The sequence below is a fragment of the Callithrix jacchus genome, chromosome 4 (assembly GCF_049354715.1).
Source record: "Callithrix jacchus isolate 240 chromosome 4, calJac240_pri, whole genome shotgun sequence".
NCBI classification, from domain to species: Eukaryota; Metazoa; Chordata; class Mammalia; order Primates; family Cebidae; genus Callithrix; species Callithrix jacchus.
The window spans coordinates 165,453,352-165,478,686 of record NC_133505.1 but is presented as its reverse complement, the minus strand read 5'-3'; the positions used below and the strand labels follow the sequence as shown (position 1 = coordinate 165,478,686).

At 44.8% G+C, this 25,335-nt stretch overlaps 3 protein-coding genes across 42 annotated transcripts in view; 1 reads left to right on the top strand and 2 right to left on the bottom strand.

Annotated features, from left to right (window-relative positions):
- The window catches only part of SYTL3 (synaptotagmin like 3), a 122,372-nt gene extending 110,248 nt beyond the window's left edge, over positions 1-12,124 (bottom strand). For 8 of the 15 annotated variants that reach the window (XM_054254577.2, XM_054254576.2, XM_054254582.2 and 5 more), the window contains exon 1: positions 10,973-11,288. Coding sequence is in view for 1 of the 15 variants with exons in the window: in XM_078370400.1 (XP_078226526.1) it covers positions 11,954-11,991 (38 nt within the window). In the remaining 14 variants the exon portion in view is untranslated. Of the gene's footprint in view, positions 1-2,754; positions 2,933-10,972; positions 11,289-11,953 lie in introns of those variants that run through there. The other 7 variants (XM_054254578.2, XM_078370398.1, XM_078370399.1 and 4 more) reach the window with 3 other exon arrangements.
- DYNLT1 (dynein light chain Tctex-type 1) lies at positions 11,357-19,115 on the top strand. Of its 2 annotated transcripts, none has more exons than XM_078370416.1 (5): positions 11,357-11,430; positions 14,427-14,468; positions 17,673-17,796; positions 18,351-18,408; positions 18,685-19,115. In XM_078370416.1, exons 1-4 carry the CDS (start codon positions 11,404-11,406, stop codon positions 18,404-18,406), a joined length of 249 nt encoding a protein of 82 aa, XP_078226542.1. In that variant the 5' UTR covers positions 11,357-11,403; the 3' UTR covers positions 18,407-18,408; positions 18,685-19,115. The 2 variants fall into 2 exon arrangements, with proteins under 2 accessions (XP_078226542.1, XP_008993565.1); XM_008995317.5 differs by having other exon boundaries at positions 18,331-18,408.
- A 702-nt stretch (positions 19,116-19,817) lies between these two features.
- TMEM181 (transmembrane protein 181) overlaps positions 19,818-25,335 on the bottom strand; it is a 109,254-nt gene continuing 103,736 nt past the window's right edge. For 16 of the 25 annotated variants that reach the window (XM_078370414.1, XM_054254586.2, XM_054254593.2 and 13 more), the window contains 2 exons: positions 23,941-24,007; positions 19,818-22,218 (listed from right to left, as the gene is read on the bottom strand). In XM_078370414.1, coding sequence (XP_078226540.1) covers positions 22,026-22,218; positions 23,941-24,007 — 260 coding nt within the window. In that variant the 3' untranslated portion in view covers positions 19,818-22,025. Of the gene's footprint in view, positions 23,527-23,940; positions 24,008-25,335 lie in introns of all 25 variants that reach the window. The other 9 variants (XM_035297081.3, XM_035297087.3, XM_078370410.1 and 6 more) reach the window with 1 other exon arrangement.

Sequence of the window (25,335 nt, the reverse complement as noted above, 5' to 3'; positions counted from 1 at the left end):
CATGGTGGGATGAGCACAAAAACCCAAGGATCAGAAGGCATGATTCACTCCACGTGGGAACAGAGAGGGCTGGTGGGGCCAGGGAGGGCTTCCCAGGGAGCAACGTGTGGGACAACTCTGCCAGGGGCTTGAAATAGCCAGCCAGGCGCTAGCAGTGTGAAACAATGCCTGCTTGCTTTCCTCGGCCTAACGGCAAACCTTGACTTTGGCTTTTAAATCTGGTAAAAGGGGAAAAGTATGAGAAAAGTAAAACCGATGAAGGAAAGAGACAAGGAGGATGGAAGAGGGACACGTTGTTTATTCATAGGCAGGGCCCCTATTTCTTTCATCCAGTCGTCTGTTGTTTCTGAGCCACCAGTCATCAGATGAAAGGAAATAAGTGTTTACCCCTCCCTGGTATGGGGGGAAACGTTGCCAGAGTGGAAATGCCGAGAACTGAGGCAGAATGAGCGCATGTGAACGTGACTGTCATCAACACACGGGCTTTCAAGGGAAACTACGGAACGTTCTCAAAGCCTGCAAGCCACAGACCAGCAGGTTATTTTCAGGGGGAGGGCAGCTCGCGCCTGTGTTGTTTACCACAGCTATTTCCTTGAGAAGTTTCACCGCTTCAGCCTGCAGCCACGCTTTCTGCCTCGTACACGGGAAAAGTTGAGCGACTGCACTGTCCTTGGAATTCTACCTGAAAACGTCATGACTTTTTCACTTGCCTAGATTATGGAAGCTGATGACAGCCACGAAGGAAGGTGATGGATAAAGATCATCTCTCGGCTCCAGTTCCCTATTCATAGGCTGGAAAGACTCGTTTTTGCAAAAATGAGACAACACACACACATATCCCTCAGCAAATCTGACAAGTGAAGATATGCGTTTATACGTTTCCTGTCTATTCTGTTACTTATTCAGAGGTGGGTTTTCTGGGAAGCTCATGACACCTTAACTTCAGAATCCCTTACTTGTAGGCCCTGTCCAAGGCCCCAGATGCCCTATGCCTGGTTTCCTCTTTGTTTTCCTGAAGTCTCCACAGGTTGTACAAACTTCAGGTCCCTCAGAAATCTGTACCTAACATTAGAAGACTCGGCCGGTGCAGTGGCTCACACCTGGAATCCCAACTTTGGGAGGCCGAGGTGGGTGGATCATGAGGTCAGGAGTGTGAGACCAGCCTGGCCAACATGGGAGAAACCCCGTCTCTACTAAAAATACAAAAATTAGCTAGGCATGGTGATGGGCGCCTATAATCCCAGCTACTTCCCAAGGCAGGAGAATCACTTGAACCCAGGAGGCGGAGGTTGCAGTGAGGTGAGATCGCGCCATTGCATCCCAGCCTGGGTGACATAGCAAGGCTCTGTCTCAGATAAATAAATAACATTAGAAGACTCACACATGGGCTTGAATCTATAATCCTGAAGCCTACCTGAGAGAGGACAAAGACCTTTATCTGCAAGGTCACCGCAGGTCACTGCTGATTCTGTGCATTCTTTCTCATTCGGGGAGACTTCTACCTCCCCAAACAACAAAAATTCTTACTTTAGAATCGGAAATAGGAATCTATGACGCTCATAGTTAAACTTGACCTCTTTGTATGGAAGAGCAAAGGAAATGAGAATGTTATTATATCCTTACAGGTACTACTCACAATTGTTGTTACGCTTTTGGTTGTGCCAACAACAGCTACTATTTATTTCACGCTTATTCTGAACCAGTTTAAATACTTTGCATACATTATCTCTATAAATCCTTATTATCACATTATGAAATAAATGTACCCATTCTATAGATGAGGAGAGTGAGTCTTGGAGTGATCAAGTAACTTACCTAAACTCACACTCTAAACTGGGTCCGTTTAATTCCAAAACCTTATGGTTTATTTAGGCAAAGCAGCTAAGAAGTTAGAATTTCCCACTATCTTGGCCAAATAATCTTTTCTACACCAATTCTAATTTCTTTTTTTTTGAGACTGAATCTTGCTCTATCACCCAGGCTGGATTGCAGTGGCAGGATCTCACTTACTGCAATCTCTGCCTCCCAAGTTCAAGTGATTCTCGTGCCTCAGCCTCCTGAGTCGCTAGAATTACAGGCACCCACCACCACGCCTGGCTAATTTTTGTAGTTTTTGTAGAGATGGGATTTCACCATGTTGGCCAGGCTGGTCTCGAACTCCTGAGCTCAGGTGATCTGCCCGCCTCAGCCTCCCAAAGTTCTGAGATTACAGGTGTGAGCCCCTGTGCCCAGTGTCGATTCTAATTTCATAAATCTTTAATATCTATTGTGCACTTCCCTCTCAGAGTCTCTTACCAAGCAATTTGGGGATTAAGAAAGCGTAATTAAAATACATTTAAATTAGACCCTAGCTAACCTTTTTAAAATTCCAAAGTGATATTTGTGTTCCACCCCCAAACTAGAGATTATAGGTAATCAAAACAATAAAGTCAGTTCAGAAGCCAAAGAGAAAGCAAGTAACACTCTACTCTTTAAAAAAATCAAACCATACAGCTTTCGGATACTGCTTCTGTTTTGCTTTGGTTTCTAATTAACTCTGAAGTTAATTCCACCATATCACTTAAATTATTATCTCCAATGTTAAATGTCTGTTATTCAATAAAATTACAAGATATCCTTTATTGAATTTATTATGTTTTGTTTCCTACCTTTTCAATGTCATCAATTTAAGAAAAATTACAATAACAATCATCTCTACCCACCCCACTCCTAAAACAACCTGCTGCAATGGCCAGCCGTGCGTTCTTATCCTACCTTTACATCTTCTTCAAGAGAAGAGACCAGAGCCGGCTCTGCAGATCAGGAAGTCAATTCTTCTTTAGTTAGAGTAACTGACGTATCTTTCTTTCCTTCCTGTTGGGCACAGGCTGAAGCAGTGCCTCCTATGTGGCCAGCCTCATGCGTCGGTGGCGACTCCCACATCACTAGAAACCTAGGGTGCAAAGCCAGCCCAAAACCACACCAAGGAGCTCTTTTATGCCAAGATTTTACATTTTTAGCTGGAGGAAAGACCAAGCTGATGCTAGTGAAATGTTTCACCCTTCCCAAGGAAACCCCCCGCAGAGACTACAGGCTTCAAATATTCAAATGTCCCCACATTTGTGAAGGGTTTCACACAGACTTCAGTGTAAATGACTAACCACATCTCATAAACAACTATTAACTGAAGAATACTTCACAAGATGAGCCTTTTTCTTTGGTTTTGGTTCTGAGACAGAGTCTTGCTCTGTTGCCCAGGCTGAAATGCAGTGGTGTGATCACAGCTCACAGCAACCTAGACTTCCCCGGCTCAAGTGATCCTCCCACATTAGTCTCTCTCCCAAGCAGCTGGGACTACAGACATGCCCCACCATACCCGGTTAACTTATTTTCATTTTAGTAGAGATGAGGTCTCACTCTTTTGCCCAGGCTGGTTTCAAACTCCTGAGCTCAAACGATCCTCCCACCATGGCCTCCCAAAGTGCGGCCTTACAGGCATAGGCCACCGCGCCCAGCCTGCCTTTCCTATTTTACCCATTCAGCTGGGTATACAGTGGTAGCACATTATGGTGTGTGTTGGCTTGTTTGAGACAGAGTCTCCCTGTGTCGCCCAGGCTGGAGTGCAGAGGCGTGATCTCAGCTCACTGCAACCTCTGCTTCCCGGGTTCAAGCACTTCTTTTCCCTCAGCATCCCGAGAAGCTGGGACTACAGGTGCATGCCACCACATCCGGCTAATTTTTGTATTTTTAGTACAGATAGGGTTTTACCACGTTGGCGAGGATGGTTTCGATCTCTTGATCCGCCCACCTTGGCCTCCCAAAGTGCTGGGATTACAGGCGTGAGCCACTGCGCCCGGCCCACATTACGGTTTTAACATGCATTTCCCTGGTGTTTAATGTAGCTGGGCAATTTGAACACCATTTCATGTTTATTGATCATTTGGATAACTATGTTTATGTAGGACTGTGAAAGTCTTTTGCCTATTTTTCTATTGGATTATCTGCCTTTCTCTTATTGATTTGTAGAAGTTCTTAGTGATGATAGATAGAAACACAGATAGATACATATAGATAGACAGAGAGATTAGATAGATGATAGACATAGATGACAGTGATAAACAGATAGATAGATAGATGTAGTTGATAGGTAGATGATAGATACATAGATAGTTCGAGAGAGAGAGATGATAGATAGATTGATAGATATAGATAGATGATAGAGATGATAGACTGATTGATTGACAGATAGATAGATAGATAGATAACACGTATCCTCTCCCAGTTTGTGGGCTTATGATTTTCATTCCCTTACTGGACCTTTGAGGATCTCAGACTCACCCCTAAGAGTAAACAGTGTGAACCCTGAGAAAATGTGACTTTTACCCAGTTAGCTGATGACCAAGAATAAGGTGCCTATGTGTCCATCACTAGATTTCTCTGAGACCTTCTGAACCTCAGTTTTCTCATCTGTAAATGAGGTTCACTTTGATCTTTTCTTTAGTCCTTCAATTTTAAAACTCATTATTGTGGGGCCTGAAGAGGATGACTGGAGGTGGTGAATTCCATAAGGTTAGGAGCAGGGGTGGAGGGGAGGGTGGGGGTGGGCTGCAAAGTGTTGGAAGGACAGTAGGCAAGAGTGAATCAAGAGGGTAAGCTTTGGGGTGAGACTGAGCTGAGTGATATTAAGTAAACCACTAGGCCTCTCTGAGCCTGTTTCCTGGTGAGGTCCCAGGCTTTCCCCTGGGTTTACAGTTCATTCAATTCATTCACAAATACATACGGAGGATCTATTGTGTGTCAGGCACTGCCACAGTGATCCTGGTTGAGGACCCCCATCCTAAATAATCCTCAATAAATAGTAACTGCTATCTATTCAGTAGCACAATTAGTAGCTTGTAGCATGAGACACTGACCTCATCCATTCAGAATATCAGGAAGAGAATGCTTTTGGAATGAGGGTAACCTGGAGTCATTATTTCCAAAGTAGTGTTTCATCACTTCTGCGGCCGTAGCAAATACCACCGAATGGGTGGTTTAAGCAACAGAAATTAATTTTCTCGTAATCCTGAAGGCTGGAAGTCCGGGGTCAAGGTACTGTCTGGGTTGGTTTCTTTGGGCAGCCTCTCTCCTGGGCTTGCACACAGCATCTTCTCTGTGTCTTCTTCACGTGGTGGTCTCTGTGAGCATATCTATGTCCTCATCTCTTCTTTTTCTCCTTTTTTTTTTCCCTTTTTTATTTTGGTTGATACAGGGCCTCACTCTCATCACCCAGGCTAGAGGCGTCCTTGACTTCCTGGGCTCAGGTGATTCTCCCACCTCAGCCTCCCGAGTAACTGGGACTACAGGTACAGGCCAATATGCTCAACTAATTTTTTGGTTTTCCTTTTTTTTCTGAGATGGAGTCTTGCTCTGTCGCCCAGGCTGGAGTGTAGTGGCGCCTTCCTCACTCACTGCAACCTCCACCTCCTGGGTTCAAGCAATTCTCCCGCCTCAGTCTGCTGAGTTGCTGGGATTACAGACACCCACCACCATACCCAGCTAACTTCTGTATTTTAGTAGAGATGGGATTTCTCCATGTTGGCCAGGCTGGTCTCAAACTCCTGACCTCAAGCACTCCACCCACCTCAGCTTCCCAAAGTGCTGGGATTACAGGCGTGAGCCACTGTGCTCGGCCAATTTTTTGCATTTTTTGTAGAGATGGGGTTTTACCTTGTTGCCAGGCTGGGCTCAAACTCCTGGACTCAAGTGATCTGCCTGCCTTGGCCCCAAGGTGCTGGGATCACAGGTTAAGCCACCACGCCTCATCTCCTCGTCTCATGAGGACACAAATCATTCTGGTTCAGGGACCACTCATATGACCTTCAAAGGCTCTATCTCCAAACATATTCACATTTTGATATGTGAATGTATGAATTTTGGGGTGACAAAATTTAGCTCTTAATGATAGGAGATACTAAGGAATTATTAGAGCTTCCAGTTATATTTATTGTTTAAAAAAGCTAAAAGTCCAGTATGGACAATGCAAGGAGATCTTGTCTCTACAAAAAATTTAAAAACTCACTGAGTGAGCGGGTCTACAGTCCCAGCTAGTTGCCAGGCCAAGGTGGGAGGACCACGTGAGCCCAGAAGGTAGAGATCTGCAGCGCCACTGCAGGCTGGAGCCTGGATGACAGAGCAAGGCCCATCGCAAAAAGAAAAAAAAAAAACCTAAACTTAAGCTTTATTAATGTTTAATAAATGGATTTATGGTTAATGATATCATTTAAAAATAAACATACCTGGCTGGGCACAGTGGCTCACTCCTGTAATCCCAACACTGTGGGAGGCCAAGGCAGGTAGATCACAAGGTCAGGAGATCAAGACCATCCTGTCTAAAATGGTGAAACCCCATCTCTACTAAAAATACAAAAAATTAGCCGGGCATAGTGGCATGTGCCTGTAGTCCCAGCTACTCAGGAGGCTGAGGCAGGAGAACTGCTTGAACCTGGGAGGTAGAGGTTGCAGTGAGCTGAGATTGTACCACTGCACTCCAGCATGGGTGACAGAGTGAGACTCTGTCTCAGAAAAAATACACCCTTAGAATACATGCTCAAAAAATTGTTCTTGCTAGAATGGCTTGGTTGAAGACGTTTGGAGACGATGATCTAAAGCTTCGGGCTAAAATGGACAGTAGGCTGCGGAGCTGGCACAGACGGGATATAAGTGGGTGTTGATGCTGAGCAGGGGTAACTTAGATCACATCTGAAACTAAGTGAGGTCACTTGGGGCTGGCCAGGGGATTAAGCCAATTAACAGTGAACGAGGGACAGCCAGGCCAAGGGCGATGAACATTGTAATGAAATCACCAAGGGGAACCTTCAGTCCTGTGTGTGTGTACCGGGTCGTATTACTCAGCGTCATTAAGTGTCTCTGCCCTGCTAACTTGGGCATGGCCGAAGACTTGCTCTGGAGAGTAAGAAGACAATGAAGTGTGTGCAAGGTGCCACGTGCCACATAGGCTTGGCACCTTCCAAGCCAGTACTTGGGCCACCATTCTCTTTCTCTTGTCTCTCCCTCAATGACTCCAGACACAGGCTGTTCCATCAACCTGGTCTCAGCACGGAGAAGGCATGACACAGAGCCATGGAAGGTCCTCGGCTGTCATGGAGTGTGAATGGCAAGTAAATCTTTGCCGTCATCAACCACTGAGAGTCTGGGGCCATTCATTTCTGCAGCTAACCTGGCCTATGCTGCTGATGCCGCGTGTATTGTTTCCATAAACACAGAACTGATCATCAAACTATTTAATAACTACCATAGCATGAATATTGACGAGTTGCAACAAAAGCCAGCGGAGGCACTGCTATGTGACGAGTTATCCTTTAGTTATTGATCTTGGGGACAGGATCCCAGGGAAGGGGCTGCAGTCACTAGGATTGAGAGGCAGAGGGACCCAAAGGGCTCAGAGCAGCAGCCCTTTCACAGGGTCCACAGGTATTTCAGTACAACGGTGCCTGTGCTTCCCAGCCGAAGAGCAGATCTAAATACAGGCATTTCTTCATCTCTTTAGCATTTCTCAGCACAGGACTCTCACTTTAGATATGTGTCAGCCGGAGTTTCTTTTCCTTTACGACATTAAATACCTTAGCCATGAGCGTTTCAACAACATCCTCGTCCTCATCGTCTTCTACTAGTATGATTTTGACTCAGCATGATCTCACAGTACATCTCAGGGCCACTTCTTGGCACAGGGAAGAAAGGAAGAAATGGAATATTCAGAGGACTGGATTTGGACTATGAAGGGCTGCAGATGACAGACAACAGAACACCGCTGGATATTACTGATGTTATTTATTGATGTGACAGTTCATCGATTGCTAAGATTATTAGGCCCATACTTGCTAAATAAACGTATTGGCAGCTCTGGTCCCACACTCTGTAGTCAAGATATTTGCCTCAAGGAAAGAAAGGTGATTGCACCCAAACCTGCCAACCTATTACTAACCGCCAAATTGAAAAACAAAGCCGAGATTCACTCTACCGACTCGCTGCATAGACACTAAATGTTACTCTAAACTATGGCAGAATACCGAAGATTCATGAGCAGCTATGAGTCAAGATGGCTGAGCTCCAGTGCTTCTGATGGACGTCCATTCGTGGCAGATGGAAGGTGCTGGAAATGGCACCTGGTGAATTGCCAAATGTCTTAGCGATTTTAAATTCCTTAGTCCTACAGACTGTACATCAGTTGGGCAGAATACAATACCATATCACTGCATTTTTCCAAGCACTACAACATCACATAAGCCTAGAGAATTCAATCCCTACTATTTACAGAGATATCTATTAAAAAAAAATATTCCAGCTGGACTCAGTGGCTCACGCCTGTAATCCCAGCACTTTGCGAGGCTGAAGCAGGCAGATCATGAGGTCAAGAGATCAAGACTTTCTTTGCCAACCTGGTGAAACCCAGTCTCTACTAAAAATATAGAAATCAGCTGGGTATGGTGACACATGCCTGTAATCTCACCTACTCAGGAGGCTGAGGCAGGAGAATCACTTGAACCCATAAGACAGAGGTTGCAGTGAGCCGAGATCGCACCAACTGTACTCTAGTCTGGTGACAGAGAGATACTCTGTCTCAAAAGAAAAAAAATTCCATAAAGACCACGTTTTAGTCAACTTTGTAGCCTGAGTTGTAGTCTGAGTCCCTTTGTGCTCAGAGCCTGACACAAAGGGAGTGCTCCATGTATGTGTGTTGAACCAGTGAACAAAGTTACGAAGATAAACAGACCAGCTCATCTGTTTATCGGCAGCCTCAAAATGCCACAAATATGATCATTTAGCAAATGTTCTTTGATAGTTAAAATTGGAGAGTGGCACCCAATGTATAAAAGCTAAAATCATGTAAACATTTTTAAAATGCACATTTGCATTTTTTTAATTGATTTATGTGCGGGCTGGTGATCTTCAGTTACAACAAGATCCATGCATTAATTATGCACCCTCCTAGCAGCCATTCAGGAAATTCATTTAAATTAGGAAGTTCCTAAAAGGTTGTGGGGAAAATTAAAAAGGTTGTCCCAAGCGTCATGCTCTTCCATTGCAGGCAGTCACTCAGATCTGGTTTATCCTCACTTTGCACATAATTCTGTGACACTTAGCGACTGAACTCCACGTTCACAACAACATAGCAGAAGAAAAAAGAATTAAGAGGTTCCTGATTGGCCTCTTCATTGATCCTGATTGGATCATGGTGGGGCCAAGAGCTTGGAACCAGGTAGGCAGAGAACACCCAAAACGAGATCTCGGGTGATGCTGGGAATGGCAGGAAGGCAAAGCAATGTTAGCATCAGAATCACCTGTAGACTGAGGCACAGGATTGAAACAAGACTGAAACACCAGAACAAGGGGGGGTGAAGCCAAGTAATAAGAAGGGAACTCAAAAGGCAGAGAAAGTTCAGAGTCCAAGGAGAGGAAGACCAGGTGTGAGAAAGCCCACCCAGCAAGTCTCCGTGCTCAGACCAAGCACCCAGGGCCAAGGAGCCTTGGGTCAGTCATGGCTCCACCCTCCCCTCGCCAACCCTGATTCCCCCAAAGAGACAGGTGGTTGCATCTTCCTCCACTCCCCAGTTCTCTCCATTTGGGTCTGAGGCAATGCTAACACCTGTGGGGGAAATGATTCATTAAATCAATTTTAGGCCCAGCATGGTGACTCACAGCTATAATCCTGGCACTTTGGGAGGCTGAGACTGGAGGATCCTTTTAGCCCAGGAGTTTAAGACCAGTCTGGGCAACACAGTGAGGCTCTATCTCTACAAGAGAAATATTTTAAAAAGTAGCTGGCTGTGGTGGCTATTGCCTGGAATCCCAGCTGCTCAGGAGACTAAGGCAGGAGAATACCTTGAGCCCAGGAGTTCAAGCTCTTAGTGGTCTTTGGATGACTAAACTTTAACACATCTTAGCTCAAAATATCTGATCACACCACTGCATTCCAGCCCAGGCAACAGAGTGAGACCCTGTCTCTAAATAAATAAATAAATACATTTTAATTGTGCAGCTATTATGTGCCAAGCACAATGTAAAAGGAAGGGGATACATTAGTAAATAAAACAGATCCTACCTGCATGGCACTTAATTTCTAAATGAAGACACACCATAAACAAGCAACCATAAATACATTTTTGCAAAGCGAGAGAAGTGCTATGAGGAAAATGTACAGGAAGCGGGGTGGACAATGAGGAGGCCAGCTACCTTAGATGCAGGGGTCACAGGAAGTCTCTCTGTAGGGGATTTTGAGCTAAGATATGTTAAAGTTTAGTCATCCAAAGATCGCTAAGATTAGTCTATAGTCTGACAACACAGGAACCACTGACTTAGGGCAAGGCAGAACGGGTAAGGGGAGAGAAGAGTCTTGGGGTGAGGTTCCTCTTGAAGGACATGATAGACCAACCAGGTTAGAGTCTGATGGTCAGAATCCAGGTGAGATATATCAATCTTTAACTAAGGTCCGGAGCATATGGGGTAGAAATAACAAGGGGTGCTGGTGGATTACATGTGGGATTTGAAGCTTAGTTCCACCAAGTCCCTGGGACCCTCGCAGTCAGCTCTTTCCTGGGAACGGAAACTGGGTTCCAGCAGCCTGAATTCAAGTGCATGATGAAACCAGAAAAAGCAAACGCCAAAATCAAAGCCCTGAGGCTGAGAATACCTGCACATAGGTGCATGTGCCCCAGATTTTCGCAGAGGGCAGTTTACCAGAACCCAGGGCAATTCCTAATTTCCGTAAAGAGCCCAGATATAAATCAAGTCTGGCTAGTTCATTGTGATTAAGGTAGTCAGGAAGTGTGCCACATTTTACAAAATTTTTCACCCCAAATGGTTTTACTTTAATGGTGCTTCAAGGAAAAAATTCTCGTTTACCTGGAAAACTTAACTCCCTAAAGGGAAGTTTCGTTCAATAGCTAAAGTATGCCAATCCCAGATCCCCAAGGGAACTACAACAATGTCTCACCGGGCGCAATGCCTTCGGCAGTCGCTTTCGAGTTCGTTGCCAGGTGTCCGAGCCCGTTTGAACGTCAGCGTCAATCCCCACAGTACAAACCAGAGGAGGGGCCGGGACCAGGCTTCCCCTCTCGGACGTGTGTTTTCTTTCTGTTGCTGAGGTTTAGGGAGTTGCCTGGCTACCCTCAAGGGTTCCTATGGAAACCACCACCTCCTAGAGGATGGGAGGAGAGGCCAATTCAGGGTCCACCCCGCGGGCCCCGCCCAGGCACGGGGTCCCTGCACTTGGCCGCCGCGCAGGGAAGGGCGCGGCCCGGGTGCTGGGCGTGGGCGGGGCTGGCGCGAGCGGAGAGGGGCGTGGCAGGCCTGGGGCGGGGCCTGAGTGCGCCTGCGCAGTCCGCGCCCCACTCAGGGAGGAGGAGGCAACGCGCGGGAGGAAAGATGGAAGACTATCAGGCTGCGGAGGAGGTAACCGCCGGGTCGGCGACGGAAGGGTGGAGGCCTAGAGCCCGGGGCGCGGAAGGACGCGCAGTCTTGACCAGAAAGCCCTGGCTGCCTCCCTCCCCCAGCTAGGCCGGTCTCGGTCGCCCACGGCCTGAGGTTCACGATCGCCGGCGTTCCGCCCAGCCCCAGCCAGCCCGGGTACTGCTGCCGTTTCCCCGGCACCGGGTGTGGGAAGGGGATTGAGTTCCTTCCTGCGCGGGGCGGCACCGGGCGTGACTCGGACAGAGCGCCCGGTTGAGCGGTGCGGAGACGCCTTCCCGTTGGGCCTCGCCCCCTGCCCGCTGCTGAGCTCACCGGGAGGATGACATCACCACCCCTTGCTCTGCGGGGCGGACCCCAGCCCCAGGCCCAAGCAGGGCGCGGCGGCCGGGCTAGGAGCGCCGAGGCCTGGACGTCTCCGCGCGGGGGTGCAGGTGACACGCTCGCCCCCAGCCCCTCCCCCCCGGACTGGCGTCCCGGCCACCCCGCGTCTTGTCTCGGGCCTCACCTGGTTCCGCAGCGCTGGGAATGAGTAGCATATTTCATTTCTGTTTGTCTGTAGTAAGAAAGCTCATTGTTGTGTGTGTGTGCGGGGGGCGACCGTCTCTTATTGCCTCCTTGAGGAAGTAGGATAAAGCCCACGATCTTGCCAAGCAGAAGACACCCGCCGGCACCGTGTGCGTTAAATGGCTTTCTTTCAAGCTCACGGTCATTTGGGAAATAGAGCTGATAGGTGCAGCTGAGATAGAACACTCATTTTCTTCTTACTGAATAATCCTCGTTGAAATTCAGAGTCCCATGTATTATACAACCTGTGAAAAATAAAAACTATAGATCCATTTGGTAAGATTGGACATTTTACCGTTTATGAAATTTAAGGAGGAATATTTTCAGGGAAAATACAACTCAGGCTTAAGCTTAAGGACTGATTGTAGATTCAGTTTTGATCTGATTTCCTCACTAACGTACACTTCCTGTGATGGTGGATAATCGGTGTTTGAATGCTGATGGGAACCAAGTGAATAATGACGAGAAGACCTGGTTCAGGAGCAGCTGGCAAAGGACAAACCTTTTCCCTTAAACTGTTGCAAATATTGGAAAATGGCTTGAATTGTAGTAATATCGAGTAAAAAAAACTGTTCTAAAGAAAGAAATGGCTATGTAAAGGGAAGCCCTTAATACTGCGGTCCGATTCTGGCTCCCACAGATGAGGTAGCTAAGTGACTTCATTATTCTAGATCTCAATTCCGTATGTATCAAATGAAGGGGCTGGACAGAGTGATCAGTGTTTCCTATGGAATGGAAGCTCTGGGAGGTGGAGGCCATGGCTGTTTAGTAGTAGGCATGCCTTAGGTGTTTACCCTTCTGGTCCTCCCACCAGCCTCTCTGCAGCCGTTTCTGCTTCTCTTCCAATTTCTTGTAGATTCCTGAGCCTTTATAACTATTCTCTCAACTCATCATTCATCTTTCTTGGAGAAGTGGAAACTGTTCACTGGATTCATTACAACGCTCTGCTTTCCACGAAACATTCTTTAAAATGTCCCCCAACCTTTTTCATATTTTAACCATATGAAATGAGATACAGCACCTTTCCTTTGTAATTAAGGTCACTATAATCACTTGGAAGGATCCTTTAGGCTTCCAGAAATGACCTATCTCTAAGATATTGCAAATTGTCATTCACTCAGTGAGTTGGTTTTGTTTCAGTCTGACTTCTAAGTACAGCAAGTGAGGTGGCTTTGGGCAATCAGCTCTTGACCCCCCTAAAAAGAAAGGGCAGGGCCTGCAGTGGACAACAGCCAGGCAGGGAGGAAGACTCACTGCCAAGTCAGGGTTTTCTGCCTTGATTCCCCCAAGATGCACATTGAGGGAGGGTCCCAGGGGCTGCCCTCTTGAAGGCATGTCCAGAGATATGTACCTTTCCTGTGACTCAGCAGTAACTTTAAAGGCCTATGCTCATGTGAAGAGCACATTGGCAGGCAAGTGCCTGACCAATGTTATTTTCAGGATGATCTTTCACCCATTCAGATCTGCCATGTGTAAAAGGGAAAGAAAGAAAACTATACTCTTGGCACTAGATTACTGCAGGCAGCCCATCTCCTGAGTCATCTGGACACTGATAGAGAACGGCCATGCTGGCAGCTGGTGGTTAGTCCTGGAGCAGGAGGGCGGCACTGGGAAAGAAAAATAATTATCTGGAAATAATACAATCATTGTAAATTTTACAACTAATGGTGCTTTAAAAAAATTTCCTCAAGGCCAGGCCTCCTAATCAGTTTACATCAGGGAAGAGAGAATTACATCTTAAATGGATTGCTTCAGCAGCTTCGGTTAATTTATACAAAAATCAAAACTCATTAAGCCTCTCTATTGGTTAATGATTCCAGCAGCCAGTTGAAATGGGAGATTGAATTCTAGTTTAAAGTGAAATCTTAGAATGTGACATGATTAAAATAAGATGGGCCGGGCACAGTGGTTCATGCCTATAATCCCAGCACCTTGGGAGGCCGAAGGAGGAGGATCACTGGAGGTCAGGAGTTCAAGACCAGCCTGGCCAACATGGTGACATCCCATTTCTACTAAAAATAGGAAAATTAGCCAGGTATGGTGGAGGGCACCTGTAACCTCAGCTACTTGGGAGGCTGAGGCAGGAGAATCGCTTGAACCTGAGAGGTGGAGGTTGTAGTGAGCTGAGATTGCGCCACTGCTACACTCCAGCCTGGGCTGCAGAGCAACACTTCATATCAAAAATAAATAAATAAAAATAAAACAGAACACCTTTCAATTATATGCATGTATTCTAGTCTTCTTGTTTCTGAAGACTTACAATGCCATCCATCCTTGGTAAAGCGAACAGTCTAGTTAGATTATTTCTAAGGTCTTCATTTCTAAATTATGTTCATTACCTAAATCTGCATTTACCAATGTAGTGGAAATATCTTTTAAATAAATCAAACTTAACCGAATGTTCTTTCTTACAGACTGCTTTTGTTGTGGATGAAGTGAGCAACATTGTAAAAGAGGTAAGAGGAGAAATACTCTCTTCTTCAATGCTTATAGCTTATATTAGAGAAAATGTGTTGTAAATACCATCTTGGAATTGTTTCAACCAAGTCTCTGTTTTGGTGTTTCGAATACCAGGTTTTATTTCAGTAAATAGCTGGATAGGAATTGCTCCTATATTAATGTAACTTATGTATTTAAAATCAGACAAGGATTTTATGCACATAGCATTATTACTGAATATCACCAAAACTTGATTTTATAACCTTCTAGCATAACAGACTCCTGGCATACTAACATCAAGCTGTTTCCAGGCTTGATGAAGAGTGAGTTTAAGAAAATTCAGCTTCTACTTACTCCAGACCTGGTGACCCAGTGTGGGACCTATTTGCTTACTTTTCTTACATTCCTCAACTTCACACTTTTTTATGTTATTGATCACGAGGAGGATGAGAGACAGAAGGGATGCTTGTTATTCATTCAGAAAGTAGACACAGAGGGAGCATGCAGGGCATAGACCTTCCTGCAGTTTACAGCTGTGGGGCAGGCAGGGCAGACACATCAAATAGTCCTGCTGTAAAATGTCCGCTTGCATTTGCTGTGTGGTAAGCGCCACTAGAGGTGGTGCTGTGAGAGCACTGAACGGGGAGTGTGACCCACCCAGGGAGTTGAGGGACTATTTAGAGCTGAAAGCTGAAGAATTAGAAGTAGGGGTAATGTGGCAAAAAGAGGGGACAAGACCTCATGGGAGATGGGGGCAGTGTACGGTGTGTGTGAGGGAGTGGAAGGAGGTGGGTATGGCTGGAGTGGTGCTGAGAGCTGGGGCCCTGGGGTAGGAATGAAGCCAGAGATTTTCCTCCTCAGTTTCCCTGCCTTCCCTGGGTAAGATGGGGCACAGACATTAAAGCCATTGGCTAAAAGAAAATTATAAGATGATCTGAATTTAATGATACTGTTTGGGGTTTCATATGTAATTTAGGATTTAATGTAAATGATTGACTAGTGTTCAACAGCCTGTGTTTGTGACCAGTATCCAAAGGCAGAATGATTTTACCATTTACATTGTTCACAATCGGGCATGACTTTCCTGTTGCTTTGCGGAATCTCCAAGTTTGCTTTTCATGGTTGTCTGAATAGTTTCACATGGATCACGTGAGGGACTAGGAAGGTGGGTGGATTAAACCAGAACTGGGAATGGTGGAGGTGGCTAGTTGGGAAGTCTAGTTCTGCCTCAGTTGTTTTCTGCCTTAGCTTTGACTTGGTTCCCAGGTGGCAAATGCAATTGAAAGTACACATTTCTGGCCAAGCACGGTGGCTCACGCCTGTATTCCCAGCACTTTTTGGGGCTGAGGCGGGCAGATCACCTGAGGTCAGGAGTTTGAGACCAGCCTGGCCAACATGGTGAACCCCGTCTCTACTAAAAATACAAAAAAATTAGCTGGGTGTGGTAGTGGGGGCCTGTAATCCCAGCGACTTGGGAGGCTGAGGCAAGAAAATTGCTTGAACCTGGGAGGGGGAGGTTGCAGTGAGCTGAGATCACACCATTGCACGCCAGCCTGGGCAACAAAAGTGAGACTTTGTCTCAAAAAAAAAAAAAAAGTACACATTTCCAATCCAATCCACATGGAAACAGGTGACATTCCAGTGTTACTTGAATTTGTATCACTGGCCTCAATAGCTTTTTTGCCTCCACAATAGGTAATTCTGTATTCAAGTTACCAAAGTATTGGGTAGTAGAGTCAATCTGCACAAATTCAAAATTGGTTCCCTCCTCCCTGAAAAACTGAATTTCAAAGTAGGTGTGGAGAGCTGGCAGAGGGAGAGGTTTGGCTTGAACAAAGCCCTCTCCCCCTTTGACAATGCCCAGGTCTAGTAATACTTCTGGCCCCCCAGACCCCTTGTAGCCTCTGAGCTGAGAGGGAGCACAGTGGCAGAGGACAAGAAGCCTGTGAGTAACATGACTGCTCAGAGTCCCTGGGAGACCATAGGCAATCTGTAGATAGAAAGCAGAGTGTGACCTAGGGAGGTTTTAGGTCCTCAAAAGCAGGGTCACTGGATCCAAGCCCCAGGCATCAGATCCCCGTCTGTCGCCACCATGCAAAGCTCAAGACCCCAGACTGCTGGTATTCTCTGCCTGTCTGAGGACAGACCTTGGCCCTCACTGAATGCTTTTATTTTCACTTTAGCTCATAACTGTCATAGAAATTCAGGTTCCTGGTTTCCAGCACAGCCAAGTTAGGGCTAAAGAAGGCTGCTGAGATGCAAGCTCGCTGGCATCCAAGTGAAAGGAGACCAACAGTGAAAGACCCAGAAACTCACACGATGGCAGTATCATAACAATACGCTTAGCAAGAGCAGAGAGAACCCCAAAGAATATAGCACAGAAAAAGAAGTAAACGTATAATAAAGGAAAAACTGGGGCTGAATGCTGGGGCTTATGCCTGTAATCCCAGCACTTTAGGAGGCTGAGGCAGGAGGATCACTTGAGCCCAGGCATTTGAGAGCAGCCTGCGCAACACAGTAAGACCCCATCTCTACAAAAACTAGCTAGGCGTGGTGGCACATGTCTGCAGTCCCAGCTACTGGGGAAGCTGACATGGGAGGATTGCTTGAGCCCAGGGGGTCAAGGCTGCAGTAAGCCAGGACTGCATCACTGCCCTCCAGCCTGGGCAACGGGAGACCCTGCCTCAGAACAAACCTAAAGTAAGTTCTAGAATATCAAGAGCTTTTCTTTAGTTATCTGAAAAATGCACTTAACGTGACAACATATTCCCAGACAATGCTGGATAAAAGTATTTTTTAATAGATGATTATTTGGATAGGTTTATATATTATCAGTTGTACAAAGAATACAATTCATCTAAAATACAGTATTAGTATGTTAAGTAGTATTAGATAAATAACACTTTTAAAAAAGGAATAGGTAAAATACTTTCTAGCCTCAACAAGAAAACAATGTTATTTATCTATAAATATTAGTAAGTGAATATTAAATGCAATTATGTCAAAATGTATAATTTGACAGACTGAATTTTTAAAGCAACTATCAAACTTACTTAAATGAAATGAAATGCTATTAAACAAAGTGTATTTGCAGAGGCATCCTCATGATTAAAAATAAACTTCAGAAATCACTTCTGGGGGTGGCAACTGTCAGTTCCTAACTGAAAGGTGGTGTGGGTGCTTCTGCGTTAACTGTGACACACTTTTGCTTTGTTTTCTAGGCTATAGAAAGCGCAATTGGTGGTAACGCTTATCAACACAGCAAAGTGAACCAATGGACCACAAATGTAGTAGAACAAACTTTAAGCCAACTCACCAAGCTGGGAAAACCATTTAAATACATTGGTAATGGATTTTTGTTTCTTGTATATTCGGGGGATAGTTCTTTAACACCAATCAGAGGTGTGTCCAGTACCAGACAACGTGGCCTCCCCTCAGGGAAGGCTCCCGGTGGGAGTCGTTAGCACATTTGACAGCCTGGCTGCTGGTACAGTTGCAGGGCGTATGTGAAGCAGGATCTTACAGGAGGCCCCATCAGGTGCTTTTAGAAGAGGTGAAGCATAGAGGAAGTGTGTACAGACAGCCACCCACTTGCAGTGGTTCAACTGAGGATTTTTTGACTTTATGATGGAATTACCAGGGTATTAAGTGTATTTGCAACTTACATTTTCATTTATTGTCGATTTATGATGGGTTTATGGGACACTGTAAGTTAAGGAGCACCTGTAATTTGTCAATATAGTGAAAGGCGGCGATCTGTCCCTTTAGTTTTATCGGAAACATCAACCATGCGGAGCTATGTACATTTGCTAAAAGTGGACAAAATGACATTTATGTTACCAAGTAGATTTCTCTAATAAAAGTTTGTTTTAACTCAAGTGACCTGTGTAATTATGCAGAAGAATGGCGCGGGATTACACACAGCAAGTTCCTGCTTCTGGGACAGCTCCACTGACGGTATGATCTTCATTCATGTTAGAGAAGTTTTGTGTGCATTTTCTCTGAAAGTTTTCAAGTAACTTCTTGGATCATTCTGATATATATTATTTGAAGGCAGTGTTTTGATTGGATGTTTCGTATCTTTGAATGCAATGCATGTTTAGCACCTTTTAAAACATTTCACGATAGACTTGCATAGCATAGAGATAGGTACTTGACTGTTGGCCTTATTGTGAGTAGAACATCATGTCCGCCTGCTTTCCTTGTCTGAGATGCTACTCTGTCCTCCCGCAGGGAGCTGCACCGTGCGATGGGAGAATAAGACCATGTACTGCATCGTCAGCGCCTTCGGACTGTCTATTTGACCTGCAGTCCAGCCTATGACCTTTCTCCTTTGTCTCTAGTTCATCCTCTAAACACCAGCCATGAATTCAGTGAACTCTTTTCTCGTTCTCTTTAAGTGTGTTTTGTGGCACTCTCAAAATGTAGAGAAAAAAAAACCAAATGACCACACTGTGACGTGAACCGCACCGAAGTCAGATGAGTCTCCCTGCAGGTCACCGGCAGCCTGTGTTGCCACTTGTCTTAACTCTGAATATTTCTTTTCAAAGGTGCTAAAATCTGAAATCTGCTAGTGTGAAACTTGCTTTACTCTCTGAAATGATTCAAATACACTAATTTTCCATACTTTATACTTTTGTTAGAATAAATTATCCAAATCTAAAGTCTGTTGGGTTCTTCATAGTCTATGGCATAGTATCATAAATGATTTCCTGGAATTTAATGAGTGGCTTCAGAATACATAAAACTAAAAAAAAGAAGTTGCAGTTCTGCTGTTGTCCTCTCCATGACGTACTCATTTCACCCATGGGACCAGGATCGTGAAGGCTCTGTTGGGTTCTGGTTAGATTCCATCCCTGGGCTTCAAAGGCACCCTTCTTTAGCCCTCTTCTTTTCACGGTTAAGGGGTGGGAGGTGGGCAAGCCAGTTTCTATTCTCTTAGCCAGAGAGCTCTAACTCACACTTGGCCCAAAGCTGTAACACCATAACTATTAATCCCATCTTCTCTGGAGCACTCACAGACTGTTTTAGTACTTCATAGCTTACAAAATGGCTTTCACAATCATTTTGTGTCCTCAACAATCTGCAGCCATTTAAAAATCAGAAAATGTGTTTGTTTGGAAGTTATCTGATGGGTTTAAAGCCACACATCCAAGTAGGTAGGGAGATGGGCCCAAACCCAGGACTCATTTCCATCTTCAGTGCTCTTCCTCAGGCCAAGTTAGACATCGCAATAAAAACACCTCCGTCTCGGCTTGCTGAAATGGAAAAGCTCTGCCATTGGGCTCCAAAGCTGCTTTATTAAAGCATTTATGTCTGCAAGGCCAAATTAACTCCACACACAAAAAGCAAGTAAGACAGAGAAGTGAATACTAAAAATTTATTAACATTTAGCAGAAGGGTAGTGTCAGAATTAAGCCATTCGCAAAACATGAACTTAGCATAAACATTCATTCATTTTTGCCTGATGACAGCAACAACTGTGATGGGTTGGCACTGTGCTCCACAGACAGTCCGCACCCGCGCACATGGCCCTACCTCTCCTTCCACACCCGCGCACATGGCCCAACCTCTCCTTCCACACCCTCGCACACGGCCCTACCCCTCCTTCCGCAACCCAACATACAGCTCTACCTCTCCCTTTGGGCTTAAGGTTTAGTGTTCTTTTTACAAATATTTACAGTCATTTTGTAAAAAAAGGCAGTTTTAAGTAGCAGAAAATTCTTCTGTTTCATAGTATGGTTACCAGCGTATCTCCAATGTCAAACCAAGATAAACAGCATCACAAGATGTCACAGACAAACACAACTTCCCTTCGGCCAGGGGAAAAGATTTGTATCTTTTTTTTTCCACCCCAAAAGTCCAACCTCTAAGGCAAATGGTTTCTAAAATGCTCAAAATACACAAATACACTTTCACGTTTTAAGTCTCCTCTTCACTAAGCGTTCAGAGAGACATCCCTTTTGTGAGGATCTGTTTTTCCTATGGTAAAGGATTCAGGAAATAATTTACCACATTATAACCTATTTAACACAACTACCCTCAGTAAATAGTTCATAAAATACTTGACGCTGGTGACATCTGTCTTGTGACCTCCCCATTTAGTGGGTTGGGTTTACATAATGCATCTAGGCTTTGACTGCAATCTGCAATTATGTACAGTAACAGCCTTCCCTTGAATATCACACATCTCCCCTTCTCTAGCCTTTCAAATGGGGCTTGAGAGAGAGAAAAATGGCACCACATCACTGCTGTAATGATTCAATAATAAATCAAGCAGACTGATTATCCACATGGATAACGAAGCTCTCCCTAGGGAAACTGAAATACCTCTGGTCATCTTCCAGTTCCCCTAGACTGAACCAGTATTAAAAAATCCCAGAGATGATGTTATTCACACCATTACCATGAAAAAACGAAAGTCAGCCCTTTCAGTTTGGAAAACTCTCCTTGCAGAAGACAATTTACTTGCTACTGTCAAAAGTTCTGGCAGACTTTAGTGTTTCAGCCCAATACTTAGGGCACATATTCTACATGCCAATTGCTATAGAGTTTAAGCAAAATTTTACACGGGGTACATAATATGTTAATATTTGTGATATACCAGGGAAAACAAGTTGAAAATACATGACTTAAACATTTTCCCGTTAAGTACTTTCTTTTTTCTTATTTCCAACTTAGTTACACAAAGTAAATAAATAATCCCATGAAGACTCAATGTATAAAGATAATAGTCATCGGCTTATAATTACAGTATAGGACAAAGGTAAGTTTTAAAATGTTCTAGTGTGTGTATGGCTAAATGCCTCAAATATTTTATATTTACTGATAAATAACAGCATTCCAAATCATGGATGATTATTTTATAATGATTAAAAGTTGTAAACTGTATCACAGAATATGTTAATCAGCACAAGTCTTCATTAGTTTACATAAAATTATAGTTACAGTAGTCAGAAGTTGTAAAATTTGGTAACATTTTTTTTTCAAACAAAAAGTCATCACATCATTGCAAATTTAAAAATCATGTAAACTTGAGTTACCCTTGCAATAACACTTGTCTTAAATATTCATATTTACAAGGTTTTTTAAAGAAATGTGAATGGACTCCATATTAAAAGTATCACTGAAGTTTAAATTAAAAGGAAAGATACAGAGTCATGACAAACAGTCTCTCAAGAAGATCTCTAAGATCCTAGCACTATTTAATGTGAATGATAATTTGAAGCTCTGCATGGTAATATGAGTCAGTGCATAGATGAAGGAAAAAATTGGGTACTGCTTGCATTTCGGAACTATCATCCTCTGGACCTCAGTTTGCCAAGACAGCATCAGTCAGCTTGCCCACAGTTACCGGATGTTCACAGAGGTGTGGCTGTAGAGGGCAAGGGGAAAGCAAGGGAGATGTCCGCACGAGACTTCCGTATGGAGACCTTGACTAAAAGGGGAAGCTCCAGGGCCTCGTATGATGCCACAGATTCAGGGGTGCCAAGGACTTCATGGAGGAGGTTGTCCCGACCTGACCGCTGTGTGATTCATGGAGGACAGGGAACCCCTTCTGCACAAGCTGCCTTCTACCCAACTAGGTTTCCCATGCACCATTTAAAACATTTTTCTTTTTGCTTCAAAATAGGAATTTTAAACACTTTTGCCAATAAAGAATCTAAAAATACCAGATATAGGTGATGGGGAGGAAGGCAGCAAATCACACTGCCATGTGTGTACCTATGCAACAATCTTGCATGTTCTTCACATGTACCCCAAAACCTAAAATGCAATAAAAAAAATTTTATCAATCTTTCATTGAGCTTTATTTTCAGATAGGTTCTTGCTCTGACACCCAGGCTGGAGTGCAGAAGCACAGTCATGGCTCACTGCAGCCTCAACCTCTAGGGCTCAAGCAGTTTTCCCACCTCACCCTCCTGAGTAGCTGGGACTACACAGGCATGACATGCCCAGCTATTTTTTTTTTTTTTTTGTACCGATGGGGTCTCCCTATGTTGCCCAGCCTGGTCTCGAACTCCTGGGCTCAAGTTATCCTCCCACCATTCCCTCCCAAAGTGCTGGGATTACAGGTGTGAGCCAATGCTCCTGGGCTTTCATTTAGCTTTAATTAAAAAAAAAAACAAAAACACAAAACTCTGTGGCATTTCATATTCAACAGAACTGCAGAAACTGCTATTTATTAGAATAGTTAAGGGTTTCTCTCCTGCCCACACCAGCCACAGGGACATAGGACATAATTCACAGTCATGTGTGTGCACACAGGCCCCTGAAAAGCACCATGGCAATAAGACCTTATCCACGGGAGTTGGTAACCCGCAAATTATCTCAGCCTTTCCTTATTCAGCTTATCAAGCCCTCCCCAGAACTCCACACTATTATTTCCCCTGTGGTGATGTAAAGGGTTGGAACCCAGGCATCCTCCATTCCCGAGGAGTCGTAACTCACACATTGCCCAAAACGCAGTCTACATAAGTGACCCATCACTTCAGCCACTTGGTTCCAGCCGCTCAACGAGGAAGGACTGCCCTGAAGCAGCCACAGAAAAGGCTTTCTTTGAGTTGAAAGAGTCAAAAACTACCATAGAGAAGGGAAGCAGGCGGGTAATGCTGTCATGCTGTGGACCTAGTCGCAGGGCTGCCCATGAACCTGGAATCAGTGAATGATTTAAAAAAAAAAAAAGTGTAATTCACTCCACTAAAAATGGGTAATTTCCTCCTCATCACGGAACACATGCACTCTCATCTGAAATCTTTGTAAAAAGGATTTGGCTGTTGAAACTTTTTATCAGCGCCTCTCTTCTCACAGCTATCATTACGATAAATTTAGCTAAACATTTAAATTTGCCTTCAGTTTTGGTTTTCCGTTAAAAAAAATGTAAACAAGTAAGAAATAGGAAATCTCTGCTGAAGAAAAGTCAAATGGGACGGTCGGGAAATGGTCACCAGGGAAAGCATCCAGGCACCTTGTCACCTCACTGGCCTGGAAGGGGCTCAGTCACTGTCTGACTCTTCCTTGTACTTGGCCCGGATGGCCTGGCCGTTCTGCAGGGGCATTTCTTCATAGTCACTCCTGTTAGCAAAGAGAACTTTGAGACCGTCTGACTTCTGACAGCTCTTTATTTTCTTCTTCCGCACTGACACGCCATTCCAGCAGGAACTCGCTCATACCTTCACTCTCTCAATCTTCCATCACCAGCTGCTACTGCTCACCCCGTCCTCCTCACCCCACCCCCAGGGCCCATCAGTCCAGAAAGCAGAGTTCTTCCTGTGGCCACCACGCCCCACAGGTATCCAAAAGAAAGGAATACCACCACATCTAAGCCCAAATACGGGGAAAACAGAAAACCATGAGCCATAGGACACTCCCAGGTAAATGCTTTAATCCCTTGAAAATAATTTTAGAATAGTAGCCCATTCAAGTAAGCATGCAAGGCCACACTGGGATGCCCAAGGTGCGCCAGCCTTCTAAGGGACAGGGACTTACCCATAAATCACATCGTCATCGGAGTCATTGAGCATGGAGAAGGCAGGGTTGTCTTTCAGCTGTGACTCTGAAAACCAACAAGAGCATTTTCATCTCCAGCCACTGACTCGATTAGCCTGGACAGGCAGGACACTGTCCTCGACAAAGGACGGGAGTTGGAAAAGGCTGGACTCTAATCGAAGATGCTGCCACGTCTGTACGAACCTCAACAAATCTCATGAGGCTATTTTCTCATCTACAGGATGGGGATGGGTTGGCCTGCCTGGCATGGACATCTTGAAGGCTGAGGGAGGCAGCCTGTGGGAAGGAGCAGGCAGGCCTGCTAGTGCCCATGCATGAGCTGTCCCTGTTGACATGGGCAGTGGGGAGCAGAAAACAGGCCCCAGGAGACCTGGCTCTGCCATGCCTGCCCCACCCGGTCTTTGGACGTGCAACGAGCTGCTGCTTCTGAATGCCTTCTTGTGTAAAATGGGCACAATTACATGTTTGTCATAAAGTTATTGTGAAGCTTAAGTGAGATGCTGTTCGTGAAGGAGCGCGGAAAGTGGCAGAGCACGGGAAGCTGTCTCGGGTGGGGCAGGCCTGCCTGTGATTTAGAGGGCTACCATCCGTTTCATTCCCTGTGCAAGAGGGTTGTTTTGGTTTCATTTCCGGGTGACTGTTTTTGTATGTTTTGGCTTTTTTTGAATGGTAACAACACTACTACAGATGGTCCCTGACTTACAATGGGGTTATGTCCTGATAAATCCATTGTTAAATTGAAAACATCATTAAAATGCATTGACTGTACCTAACGCACTGAACATCATGGCTTAGCCTATTCTGCCTTAAATGCTATTACATTAGCCTACAGTTGAGCAAAATTATTTAATGCAAAGCCTTTTTTTTTTTTTTTTTTTAGCCACAGCGTCTCATTCTGTCACCAAGGCTGGCATGCAGTGGCGTGCTCATAGTTCACTGAAGCTTCACCTCCTGGGCTCAAGTGATCATCCCTCTTCGGCCAACCGAGTAGCTGGGACTACAGGAACATGCCACCACAGCTGGCTAATTTTTAAATGTTTTCTAGAGACGGGGTCTCTATTTTGTTCCCCAGGCTGGTTTCAACCTCCCAGCCTCAAACAATCCTCCCACCTTGGCCTCCCAAAGTGCTAGAATCAAAACCTATTTTGTAATAAAACTTTGGACCATCTCATGAATTTATTGAATGCTGTACTGAAACTGAAAAACAGAATTGTTCAATTCCTCCCGAATATGAATTGCTTTTGCACCATTGTAAAGTCAAAAAAAATCCCAAACTGAACAGCATAAGCTGAGAACTGTCTGTAGATGACAGACTTGACTTCGTAAGGCTGATGGACCTGTGGCTATGCTAGGGCACGCTAACAAAGTGAGTTT